Consider the following 13,841-nt stretch of genomic DNA (forward strand, 5'->3'; position numbering starts at 1 on the left):
AGAAGAAGAAGAAGAAGAAGAAGAAGAAGAAGAAGAAGAAGAAGAAGAAGAAGAAGTAGTTTGAGAGGGAGGGGGATATGTAGTTATGTAGTAGTAGAATATTCAAGTGAATATTCAAGCCCAGAAGGTGGCTGCACAAACTAAACCAGAGTCTGAGTGAGAAAACAGCATCCAAGGCCAAGGAAGTAAGTTATAACAGTTGTTCTCAGTCCTCTGGAGAATATTCAGGAAAGTCAGGTTTCTCCATCAGTTATAGGGGTTGCTTTAAGAGAGCAAAACCAAATAGTCTGTTGACACTTGGAGTGACCTTTTAAACAATCAGGTCTCGCCCCCTGCTGGATGTAACTGAGTTCTCTAGGAGCTGAACAAAGGAGTAACAGAGTGTTTTGCTGTGTATATAATTATTGAGCTTAGATTAACAGAGTATATAATTATAGGAAATTTAAGCCCTGCTTGCAGAGCAAGGAATATTCTTTGTGGATTATGTTCAATGGTTGGGAAATGCTTTGTTTGCCTTGTGAGAGTTTTGAAAGGTGAAGGCTGGTAACAAAACATCTCCTCAGCAGGCTTCTAAAGGAGAAGTCCCTGCACACACCTTGAGTCCCTGAAGCACTCTCCTAGGGGTTTGGCCTGGAAATCTGCATTTCTGAATTCCCCAGGCAGTTCCTAGGTTCAATTAGATTGAGAAACCTCTAAACTAAAAACCAGGCTGGAGCATAAACCTATTAGATTTCTGCCCTAAGAAAAACAAATTCAGAAAGAAAGTTGCCTCCCACTCTCCAGGCCATTCTTCGGTCTCTGCTGTGGCCATTCCCTCCCCTTGCCTCGTCTTTCCTCATTTTCCAGATTATAATTCTATGCTTTTGTGAATGCAAGTGCTATCCTCTCTTTGTGCCCTCCGCCCTCAGTCCCCTTAGTCACACCTTATTTCCTGTTTTTGTTAGCTTTAGAAAGGCAGGCGTCTTTCAGGGCCAACTTTATTAGTGTAACTGCAAAGAACCCTTCTCCTTATTGTCAGAAGCTCTTTATGCCGCAAGCTAAGTACACCCGGAGACATGCCTGTCCAGTATTTGGATCTTTGCAAAAATGCATCCCATGCATAGCCCCCATGTGTATCCCAAAATGTGTCTACTATCTCTGCTTTCTTAAGTGACGACTTTAAACTGGGCAATCTCAATCCCTACATGAGTGAGTATAACCTCCCTGAAAAAAAAAAATCCTCATCTTCCCTTTGATTGGAGATAAGCCTGGAGAATATATTTTTCTTCACTCCACTTTTTTGTGTTATCTATGTCCTTGTTTGGGATCTGTCCTCATCTAGGTTGAAAACACTGTGTTCATTGGTTATACTTTCATGCTTCATTTCTCAGAATCATAGTTCTGTTATTTCCAAGGCTCCAGATTTCAGAGAAGGATTATAAGTCTTGTTCTGAACGTTATCAAAAGCCCTAAATGTGAATTGCAAGCGGCCCTCTCCAGACCTTCCTGTACTTTCTCTTTCGTGTCTGAGTTTATGGCTCTCTACTCCTTGCCTTCTGAACTGGTTCCTCCTGGCTGCTCTTCTGATCATCATGTTCCGTTATAGTCCCTCTCCTTCCATTTGTGCCTGAAATGATGGATTCAGTCCATAAACTATCACTTGGATCTCTGTAGAGTTCTACAGAGCAGTAAGAGTCTCTGCAGAGTGGAAGTAACTCTGTTCAGTATTTGTATATTCAGTGAATGGTGCCTAGTCCTTGCTGTGGGGTGACATACAGCCCCAGCAGGAAGACAAAATTGGAGAACTTCCTAGTCTCTCCTTTGTAAGTCTAAAAAGTGGTGCATTTGCATGAAGAGTCCCAGTGAATATTCTTAAAGGGCTCCTCAGATCCTCACCTCTTTCCTTACTATAGCTGACTATTCTGTATGCAGCTGACTCCAGATTCCCATAGGAGAACACAAGAGCTCTCCAGTTAGATGTGCCTGGGTTTGCATACAGGTGACACCACTCACTCATTGGATAGGATGGGTATTTCTAACAAGAAACTTACCATCACTTGTACAATGAGAAAGTAACAGGTAAGTCACAGAGTCTTTATGTAGAGTGAAGTGCCCTTGAAGCTGCTCAAGGGGTATACAGCTCCTGCTCAGTACTCCATGCATGTTAGCAGTGGTTTACCAGCTCTATCTGTTTACATTTCCTACCATAATTGCAGTGTAGTAACACCCAACTTATAAACTAGCTCTTGAGTTCATGGAGTGCCCAAAGGACAGTGAAGAGACACAGAGACCAAAACATAATGCTATTTGATGTGCATGGCTACTTGAACCCCACACATATTAGAAAAGGCTTTAAGAGTTTCCTAGAACTACTATGGGAAGTATAATAAACAGAGTAGCTGAAAACAATAGGAATTTATTCTGTGATAGTTCTGAAGTCCAGCATACAGGCTCAGCGAGACTTTGCTCTCTCCAGTCTTAAGTGGGGAAGTGTTCCTTGTTTCTCTCAGCTTCTCGTGGTAGCTGGCAAATGCTGGCATTTCTTGGCTCGTGGAAGAACAGTTCGAATCTCTGCCTGACTCCACAGCCTTCTCTGTGTCTGTGTCTCAATATCCCGAGTTTTCTTCCTTTTCTCATCTAAAGAGGAAGTCACTTAGCACACACACTAATGCAATATAACTCCCATCTTAATTTGCTTGTATCTACAAAGACTTTATTTCACATACTGAGTGTAAGACACAAGTATTTTGGGGACACAAAGCAGCTTACTACAAGGCACAGAGGAAATAATTAGTATGTTATGACTGAGTAAATCAATAACTTGAAGCTCAAGAAAAAAATGTGCCTCTTCTAACTCTAGCTTATCTCCCATATATGGGATGTGTTAATGTGTAAAAAAACAATCTAATTTTAATTGGTTTCAATGTTAGGAGAGTTCAAATTCATACATGAACCTGGCCTTTAAAGATTTCAGCAAAGATACGTAGGATATGGAAATTGTAGTTTTGGAAAGGAGCCTATAAAGGAGGAGTTTAGAATGGTGATCTTTCAATGGGAAAGTTACAATTCATTGTTAGTATTTTTGAGCTGAAATGCAGGTAAATCTGTAGGAAAATACCTAAGTGAGATAATAAGAATGTTGATATGAATATACAATTGTTCTGAGGCATAACCTAAGCTGCGAGCTGGGGATCTTGAGTTACCAACCACAGTACCATGGTTTTCTCTCTTTTGCTGAGTGGCAAACACACTTCTTAGGACAGAAATTTGGTTCATCGGAGTTTAGAGAGTACAAGACAGCACAGTAGTGTAGTGGGTAGCCATTCCAGCTTGGATCTGGAAGTTCCAACCCCCATTGAGACTCTGGCAACTGTCACGCATACGAGGCGGGGCGAGGGGAGGCGCCTGGGGACCCGAGAGCTGGATGGGCCAGCGCTCTCTCTGGGCGCTCTCTCGGTGCCGGGACGCTGACCAGTGCAGATTTACTGTGCAGAGCTCCGGAGAACACCGCTGGACTGCGTTACACCTTCCCCAGACCCTGCGACCTACCCATTACTTAATTTGTGAGTTACGCCATTAAATAAATATCCTTTTAACTACGTGGAGTGGCCAAAATAATTTCTCCAATATCGGTGCCCCAGGCGCCTCCCCTCGCCCCGCCTCGTAGGCGTGACAGTTGCCAGAGTCTCAATGGGGGTTGGAACTTCCAGATCCAAGCTGGAATGGCTACCCACTACACAGTAGAGTACAGCTTCTAGGGCCTTCGGGGTTGGATGTGAATGCTGTTAAATATTGCCCACCATGTCACTGTTTCTTATATACAGGATGTCAAATGGTGGAGTTTTAAAATGGAGTGTTGGGTCAAAATGAACAGACTGAATGCAACCTCTACTAAGCAAACTCATAGGATGTTGCGTAGTGTGTTCAAAGAAACTATGGATCTCACCTGTTAACCTTAACACCTTACTTTTCCTGATTTCTTTCAGTCCAACCACAAAACTTATCATTTCCATTAAGAGGGAAATATGATGATTATAGACAACGGTATTTTAGAAAGGTAAAAGGAAGAAACAAACCTCCCTGATGTTCTATCACCCAAGAGCAGTGTGGGTTGACTGTCACCATATTCATTCACTTCTTCCAAATAATTTTTGACCAATATGTATGTATATAGCCAATTTACCTCTGGTTTCATATTTGTATAATTTTTGAATATATATATTTTTCCATGATAGTGAGAACTCTTCAGTTGCATTTAGTGATTATGATAACACACAATTCACATAGCTACTCATCTACTGCACATTTGCTTTCTTTGTCTTTATTTTCATTATTGCCAATAAGATGGCTATGCGTAGCTTTGTGTTTGGTTTCTATCCCTTTCTGGCCACAAGATGAGAAGGGGTTCTTCTATTAATACCCCTCCTGTTCTGTTTCTGTAGGAATGTGAACTGTTTATAACCAGAATTCATTCTTTTCATCTGGCTTTCTCTCTCTTACCCTTACCCTCTCTCTCTCTCTCTTTTATTTTAATATGATGCCATTGGTAAAATACCATTGGACTTTTTGCTATAAACATGGATAGAAGCAGGAAAATCCTACGTTACCAGATACACTCTGAACTCTTCTGTAGCTGAGGTGTCCTTTACAATCTTGCCTTACTACAGGATGTAATAGATCACAGTTTGAAATGAGTCCTACTGTAATTTATCCATGTAAGCCTGCTGTAAAGAGAACTATGGCTTCCTACGCACTACTAACAGCAATGGCACAAAAACGACTGAATACAGCATGCTGGAGCCATGAACACTTGACAAGCATCATTTTGTAGTAATGAATGAGCAGGGCTCTTGTGTTCATTATTCCTAGCTGTTCTACTTTATACTGTATTCCAAGTAATTTAATTTTCAATAATAAATTGGAGCTGTTTATTCTTTTGAAAATTCAAAACAAATCTTATCATGAACCTGTGGACCACTGAAGCAAACAAGTACAAAACCAGTGCCCTTTAATGTCCTTTTCAAGTCTGCAGTTCTATAAAAACAGTAAGACTTAGAAAAAAAAATCTTATATCTTACAGTGATACTACAAAATGCCTGCGCTAGCTAACCCTGAATTCTATGCGTTTTAAAACATTCTTTTGGTTTCTCTTCAAAACCTTTCAAAAGTATCAGCTTTTCCCCACCCATCTCCTCATCTCTACCTATCACTAGTGGAGAGAATTGCTACAGACCACACTCCCTTGTTAATTAATATAGGAAAAGTGGAGTCCTGGGGAGTGGTATCGAGAACTATATCTTTAAAAATACTGTATTATTAGATTATAAAGCAAATATAGATTTATAGACATACTTGTTTGTATGTTATATAAGTATACACAAAAATAAAGTGAAGGTTAGTACAAAGATATCCTCTTGCCCCACCCCGTGAATGAGACTGCGTACACACTGGATTGTGTGCTCCGCCAACATTAGTGAGCCCTGGATACTTCGGTAACCTGAAAAGGGGGCTCTGTCTTTGCTTTCCTTCTACCACTACCTAATTGAAACTGATTTGTCAATATAACCTAGTCAAGCTGTAACCTAGTCAAGCTGTAATCTAATCAAGTGGCTCACCTTTAGATTTTTCTGTGATTCCAAATTGATAAGGCAAAGAGGAACTTCATACATTGTTGTGTTAGGCCTTCTATTTGTTCAGCCCCATTTCCTCACTGATGACCTACATTTCAGGCAAAGGAATAGCTTAATTCCCTGAAATTGAATGAATTCCTAGTCACACTTTTAACTTCTATTGAAAAAAATACTTTCAATAAGAATATCCCTTGTTCATCTACTTTTTCTACTCACATTTAACCTTTGAACTTTAGTTTAATTGTATTACCCTGAGATACACTCTTTGATCCCTGAGAAAAGTTTTCCAGTTCTCTGACATCAACTGATTTATTGTAATTTATTTATTTTAAATATGAGTTTACCTCTTTTTGTGTGTGTTTGAGACAAGGTATCACTATGTAGCTCTAACTGTCCTAGAACTTTCTATGTATACCAGGCTGGCCTTGAATGCACAGAGATCTACCTGCCTGTGTCTCCTGAGTGCTGGTATTAAAGGCAGGTGCCACTGTGTCTGGCATCTGGGTCTACTTTTGAACTGAGCTCCAAGAGACTAGGAATCTAATATATTCATTTTGATATATATTGCAGCCTCCGGTGTTAATGGCAGTTAGAATAATATCTAATATGTAGCAATACATGTCTGTGCAATAAACAAATGAATAATGAGGAGCCCACACCAAAACTAACACAACAGGCCTTACATATTCTGTCTAGTGGCAACTCTATTTACAAAACCATGCATTTAAGTATCAAAATATTCAGATAGAATATTTGGTGTCATATAATGAAATATTGAGTTTAGTTACATTACAAAGAATAATAGGGCTGGTGATGGAATGCTATGACAGTGTCTCTCATGTCTGGCAACCCTTCCTATGACTTACAGGAAGACTTGTCTATGAAAGTGTATGTTGAACTTTGACATGTGATAAGTGGAAGTTCTAAGATTTTTCAAACTCATGTTCCTAGCTGATCCTCATATACTTTAGATCTTTAAAGAGATATGTTTCTAGTCCTCATATTTTAATTTTTAAAAAATAGGAATTATAGTTAAATTATTATTTATCATTGCTAATATTGTATGCTTCTTTCTCTCATAATGTGATTAATTATAACGATGTATTGACTAATACTGAAGTATATTTTCATTCCTGTACCATACCCTTCTTGGACCGTGGCCATGGCATTATTATTCTGATAATCACATATTTATTAGCATTTCATCCCAATATTTTGAATTTTTCTTCTTAATTGTAATGATTTTCTATTGTTTACATCTGAATTTTGAGCCATGTAACTATTATATCTTAGAAATCACTTGAAATAAGCATTGAAGCAAACTTGTTTCAAAAGTATGTCAGCTCTGGTTCTGTTAAGTCAACAATCATGATGCTTTTATTAAATGGCCATCTTTGCCCCAGTGACCCCAGTTCCCTGTGCCCAATCCACTTGAACACTGAAACAGCCTTTTGAACCAGAGACAGTAAGACTCATTGGGGTGAAGTATCCAAGATCACTGTGGAGTTAAGATTTGGACTCAAGCGTTCTGGCCCCAGAGCACATGTTCTTTGTGTATTATTTTTCTAGTATGTTGAAAGGAAAAGCACAAATACAGAATTATTTGTTCAAGCAGACTCAGATATAATCATTACTAATAATGTGAAAGTACTCAACAATGTAGAATGGCTAAGAGAACTATCCTAACCACATACCTTTATTAAACAATTATGGGGACTGGAGAATAACTGTATTTAATGTTTAGAAACTTAAATGAAGGACTATGGATGGACCCACGGAAGATCATTTGTATCATGTGTGAGGTAATTGACTAATACTGAAGTATCTTTTCATTTCTGTACCACAGGTCATGGCTATGGCATTATTCTTCTGACAGTAATATATTTATTAACATTTTATCCCAATATTGTGACTTTATCAGTCTTCAGCTCTGGAGAAAATAAAAGATAAGTGAAAAAACACTAACAAAGAATAACATCTTTTTTTTCTCTCTTTTCAGCAATCTTGACACAGAAGAACTGTGTGGTGAGTATCTTTAAGACCAACCAAACTGTTGTTGACTTGATTCAGGAAAGGGATAATGTAATCTACTTTACATTATATTAACACTTTGATGTTAAAATTCTGGCAGTAAAGCGAAGCATCTGGCAGAGTCGTCGTCGGGGGTTTCTTGTCCTGGAATTTGGCCCCAGTATGTATATTACTTAAACAGTGGGGCCTAGTTAATTTGCTCATGAAAAGAGAATTGGGATTGTGGAATAGTTTTTATAGAAACGAATTCTTCACTAGCTAAATGCAGCTTCTCCATTTGCTTCATAACCAACGTGCAGCCTTTCCAAAGCTGTATCCTTGAAATATAAAAATAACTTTGTTCCATATCAGTGCAATTATTCTAGAAACTTAAATGCCTTTTTGAAAAATGTACAAGTGCAGAGAAAGAAATATTTTCAAATGCCTAGTCTTCATTTATTTCTGTTATTTTTGTGGCTGGGAACAGAGGGCAGAGATTAAAAATGTAGAAAAGTAAATAATCTGAAATCTATTCTTTGTTATGAAAATGGAAACTACTAAACTTGAAACAGATATATATGTCTCTGCATATGGGAAGATTTGGTATTTTTCATTTTGAGATGAATGTGTCAAATACCACTTTTGCTCAAGTATGATTTTATTGTCTAGACAGCCTGAAACATTTAGGTAGCCAGAAGAAAGGTCTTCTAACACTTCTCATTGAAATCACAAATATTTCTTGGTACTGTAGACTTCTTACAGTGTTAGGGCTCACCACAATCATCCAAACGGACACTTTCTGGCATTGAAGACTGCTGACCCTCCAGCAGATCAACAGAGATTTTGCCAGGATGATGTGTCACAATGCAGGGTGAAGGCGGCAACTGACCAAAGCAAATGATGACCACTGACCAGGAGCTTTCAAATGTTTCAGTGGCCATCAGATGCTATGCTTCCTGCATAACACCTGCACAATGCCTCTCTAGTTCAGGAACAAGCATCCAACTGAAGAAACAAGTTCCAGTGCAGAAGCCAGGCGTTTTGGTATCGGGGTGGGGGTGGGGTTGTTAGGTTTTTGGAGTTATGGGGAAATCCTGCCATACCTTCACATAGTCACAGGTAGCTTCAGCTACACATGAAAATTACTGGGTTAAACAGATGAAAGAGTTCACCTAGACCATGACACCAAAATGTGTGATGAATGGCAAAGCCCGCGAAGGTCAAGTTGCAATCCATTCTCATGGGTACACAACCCTTGCCAGTGAAGGAGAGATAATGGGAGAAACTGAAACAACTACCTTGCTCAGTTCATGAATTTGGAGACCTGTTTCTCTCAGATGCTTAGGTGCAACATGTAGCATGAACCCTAAAGGGTCTTATTAATAAAACAAACCTGGAGCTGGGTATTGGGGTGAATGCTGGAAGATCAGAGAAGCAGAACAAGCCACAGCCACCTCACCTCGCCAATTCCTCAGCTGATCCTGTTTCCTCAGACTGGATGCCTGTCAGCTGAACTGTGCTGTTCCAAAGCCTAAAAGCTTAACCAGCTCTAGTTCCTGGTTTTCATGCCTTGTATACCTTTCTGCTTTCTGTCATCACTTCCTGGGATTAAAGGCGTGAGTCACCATGCCTGGCTGTTTCTAGTGTGGCTTTAAACTCACAGAGATCCAGATGGATCTCTGCCTCCCAAGTGATAGTATTAAAGGCATGAGTGCCACCATTTTCTGGCCTCTATGTCTATCTAATGACTGTTCTGTTCTCTGACCCCAGATAAATTTATTAGGGTGCACAAAAATATTTTGGGGAACATAATATCACCACAGCAGCAGGCCAAATTAACAACTCTCTCCAATTGTTTAGAAAATTCCTTTGCCTGAGTAAGAAGAGCTAATTGAAAAAAAAAACTTATTAATATCTTTAAGACAAAAAACATTTAGTGACTATTGTCTGTCTGTCCTTAAGGAGTAACTTACAAATCTGTCTTCTCCTAAAATTACTAAACTTTAAAGCGTAGCTGTGAGTCTTCACTTAATCATCCAAGCAGATGATTTTTTTTCTTTCCCTATAATAATGAGACTTGATTAGTCATCTACTCTGTATATATTGGAGAATTTGAACGCTTCCCTCTCCCCATAGTTTTAGGAAGGAAAGTGATTGGGCTTTAATTCAACACAGAATTTCTTTATATTTTTCAATCCAGTGATTATATTCACAATCTTGTTATAATCCTCTTCTCTGCTGTAGAATATGCATTTTTATTTCTAGATTGCAGCTTCATTTCAAATAATTATTTGAATATAAAATAAATATTTAAGTTGGATTTTAATCAAAGCCAAGGCTTCAGTGCCAGCAAGTGAAATATGTCGAGTCACATCTCATACAAGTTCCCTGTAGGCATGGGAGGGGTGGGGTTTGATTGACAGAACAGAGATTTCATGCACTTTCTCCTAGAAACCAATTACAGATTCTAGGCATCTAGATCTTAGCTTAATTAAGCTTTTAGTTAATTCATCAGTTAATTCAATTATGGACCTAAACTCAAAATCTATTAAAATATTACTTTAAAATATCTTTGCAGTCTAACTTATGAGAGTAATATATAAATAATGTTTTAATTAATAACATTGCATTGTCTGAGTATATAAGCTGAATCACCATTGGTGAATGTGGATGGTACCATCAAGATAGACAAGAGAATTTTGATTATGTATGGTTCTTCAAAGTGCATTTTTCTGTTAAGGTTTTTTGGACTGATCACTCACACTTAACAAACTCCCTTAGAATAATCTCTACTGAAATTCTGGATTTTATTCTGCAACTCAATGTTCTAAATTGAATTTCAGGTCTGGTTTAAGAAGATCAAGTCAGAACAAAAGGACCCATAGCTACTGCATCAGAGTAGGAAATAGTATCAGAAAACATTCATCTCATGAATATACATGACTTCCACAGTGTGTACCTTGTTAGCACCTTGTAAATGAGGCAGAAAAGGCAACTAAGTGAGATGAGATATAGGGTTTTATCCCATGTAATCTGAAGAACACAGTCAGATAGAAATGCCCAGTAACACAGCTGCACAGAGTTAAACAAATGCAACATAGAAGAATGCAACACATCTTTGAATCATTAAAACAAATGTTCCACAGCATAAATAAATGTAACACATCTTCAAATAATATTCTACAATACTCTTCTTTTCAAAGTGTTTCACCTACCTGTTGCACATAGCCATCTTAAATTTAATGTTCATGTCAAACTTTTAGAATCTGTAGAAATGTTGATTTCTGGCCTTAACCCCCAAGATTCTGATTTAGCAGATGAGACTTTACTAATAATCTTCATTTGTAGCAAGTTCACTAGATTTCATGCTTCCCAAACTTAAATGCACCCATAAATCACCTCATAGCTTATTAAAGCGCATTTGTGAATCAGCAGGTCTATGGGCCTGAGACCATGTATTCTAACACGTTCCAACTGCTGGTCCACAGAGAAGAAAATCAGTGAGACTCTAGAGAACTCTGACACAGATAGTTGAGAACAGTAACCTAAACTTGAGGATAAAAGGAGAACACTGAGCAAGGATATGTTCACAGCTCATCCAGCTTCCTCTCTTACTGGTGAACTTAGGACACCGAGCCTCACCACCTCGCTTAGCTTCCCATCTCAAGCTGATATTCATGGATGACCTTGTTGGTCCCTCCATGCTCAGAATCAGTCATTGCTATATCACTTACCGTGTGGTTGTGCCCTCTCTATGCGGGGAGTCGAAATGAACAGATTTGTAAATGAGGAAGGGGGAAAATGAATGAAACCCTGAGGGGTTCCTATCTGAAGCCTCCAGACATAGTTTCTTCATATGCTGTACTGGCCTCTGCATGCATGTGCTAGCACACGTGATGTAAAAATGGAAAGAAAACTGAATTTCTCTTCACCACGCTTTGCTAGCTAAGCCAAACATCTTGACTATGAAAGGCATTTTTATTTTGAAAGATCAGCTCTGGACATATGTACATATAAGCAACGCTAAACAGACTCAAAATGTTACATAGGTACATGTGTGCGTGTAACAATAATCATTTAGAAGAGGTCAAAAATTTTGAAGTGGAAGGTGGGGCTACAGGAGGACTTGGAGGGAGAGGGAGGAAGGCATAGAGTCAGTGTGTGTGATGTTCTTAAAAACAATAAAGGAAAAAGGTGAGTGGAGAAAAAGAGTGACCTTACCACTCATTTTATTTTATGAAAACTCCTGGGCTGTGTGTGTGTGTGTGTGTGTGTGTGTGTGTGTGTGTGTGTGTGTGTGTGTGAAGATCTAACCTAGACCATCATGAATGCAAAACAATCACTCTACCAATTAAGCTCTATCCATTAGTCCCTTTGTTTTTTGTTTATTTGGGTTTGTTTTGTTTTTCAGTCAAAACACAGAAATCTCGATTTAAAAATTAAAGAAGAGCAATAAAAAAAAACAAAATAAGCCAGTAAATACATATGATATTTTGTGTTGTTACTAATAAAGTATCTTTTAGAGACACTTGGCTATTTCTAAATACAAAGCCTGGGAGAAAAATTCCATCAGATTTCTCATTTGCACATTGTAAAATACTCCACCTATTTGTGTTCACTGGTGAATTAGCTCTGGTCTGGGAGGAAGATGGTCTTCAAGCCGAGTCACACCCCAGACCTTCCGGAGCCATCACTGCAGTTCCGTTTATTTTCTTTTGTGTGGAAGTCAAAAGTCTCTCAAATCAAATTACTCCACGCAGATTAACTTTTCCAATTTTCTACATATTAGATATAATTTCTCCTTCTTTCTGTTAACTACTTTATCTGATGTCTGTACACTTTCAACATCTGTGTTCACATCACCTGGCCTCATTCTCGCCTTCATTTCAATTTGAATAATCTCAAATCTAAAAAGCCTTTATCACAATGAGTTTTCCTTATAGCATCCTGAAGTATGTGCCTGCAAAGAATACAGAAAGATATATTTTACTTTAAATGTGCACATAAATCCAGAATTACTTTTCACATATTTATATTTAAAATAATACGTGTCAAAATGTGCCAGCAATCTGATCGGGTCTTTCCATTTTTGTTGCCACCATCTTGATGCAAGCCATCGCTGGATTCCTGAATGATTAAAATAGTTCTGTGATGGGTCTTTTTAAATTGAAAATAGCTTCTTCTCTAGCTCCTTTGTGTAAAACCTCTAACACACTCAGTTCTCTTGTGTTTTCACAGTATGAATTTTCACTACTCACATGTAAAACTCCTGCATAATCTTCTTTGAGGCTGTGCATATATTGAAATAAAAATGAACAAACTTATCATTTCTTCATGTTTCTTTGCATATTTTGCTTATTTTAACTTAATATTGCTTCTATCTTGATATGCATTATTTTCTCATCTTATGAATATTCTACAGCAATATTAGCTGCATATTGATTCATAAAGAGTACTGTCCACAGGGATTTTGTTTATTACAATCACTACACAGATAAAACAAATATTTTAGCTAATCCTATCAGAAAATTAATAGCATAACCAAAACTTAAAATGTTACTTTTCATTTACTTAAAGAGTATTTCTTCATTTATTATTTCACTAATTCTTCCCTAAAAGAATCTCTATAAAGGATGAGTCACAATATTTTAGAGACTGCAGAATCAAGAATGTATTTTGCTTTAGGAAAAATATTTCACTTGTTTTTAATATATGAATGCATAGGCTGCATTATGGCAATATCTAGTATGTTTGTGCTTCATTGTTTTTTATTCTCAGAGAAGTTTATACATTGGGTATCCAATTAGTCAACTGTCCAGTATTTTTGAGACAAAGTCTCATGTAATCCAGGCATGACTTGAACTTTCTATGTATCTGAGGATGACCTTGACTATCTGAACCTACTGTTCCAATTCCTGAGTGCTGGGATTACAGACATGCACCACTACACATGGCTTATGAGGTACTGGGGCTAGAAACCAGGGCTTTGTGCATAATGAACAAGCATACTAGCCAGCTGATTTAAATCTCCAGCCTCCACTTTTGTTAATACCAATCTCAACAAATGTTCTATCTGGAGTATTAGATTAACAAAAGCAGATTTTATCAAACATATTACAGTATAGCCCAAAATTAAATCTGCATGTGAGTTGATATCATTCTAATATAATTTTTAACTATCATGATACATTACAGAAATACAATAATAAATAGTAGTTCATC

At 37.9% G+C, this 13,841-nt stretch overlaps 1 protein-coding gene across 1 annotated transcript in view; it reads left to right on the top strand.

The window, feature by feature from the left end:
* Necab1 (N-terminal EF-hand calcium binding protein 1) overlaps positions 1-13,841 on the top strand; it is a 154,632-nt gene that overhangs the window by 50,217 nt on the left and 90,574 nt on the right. The window contains exon 4 of the mRNA XM_028871618.2: positions 7,609-7,634. Within this exon, the coding sequence (XP_028727451.1) occupies positions 7,609-7,634 (26 nt within the window). The remainder of the gene's footprint in view (positions 1-7,608; positions 7,635-13,841) is intronic.

The sequence above is a fragment of the Peromyscus leucopus genome, chromosome 2 (genome assembly GCF_004664715.2).
Source record: "Peromyscus leucopus breed LL Stock chromosome 2, UCI_PerLeu_2.1, whole genome shotgun sequence".
Lineage (NCBI taxonomy): Eukaryota > Metazoa > Chordata > Mammalia > Rodentia > Cricetidae > Peromyscus > Peromyscus leucopus.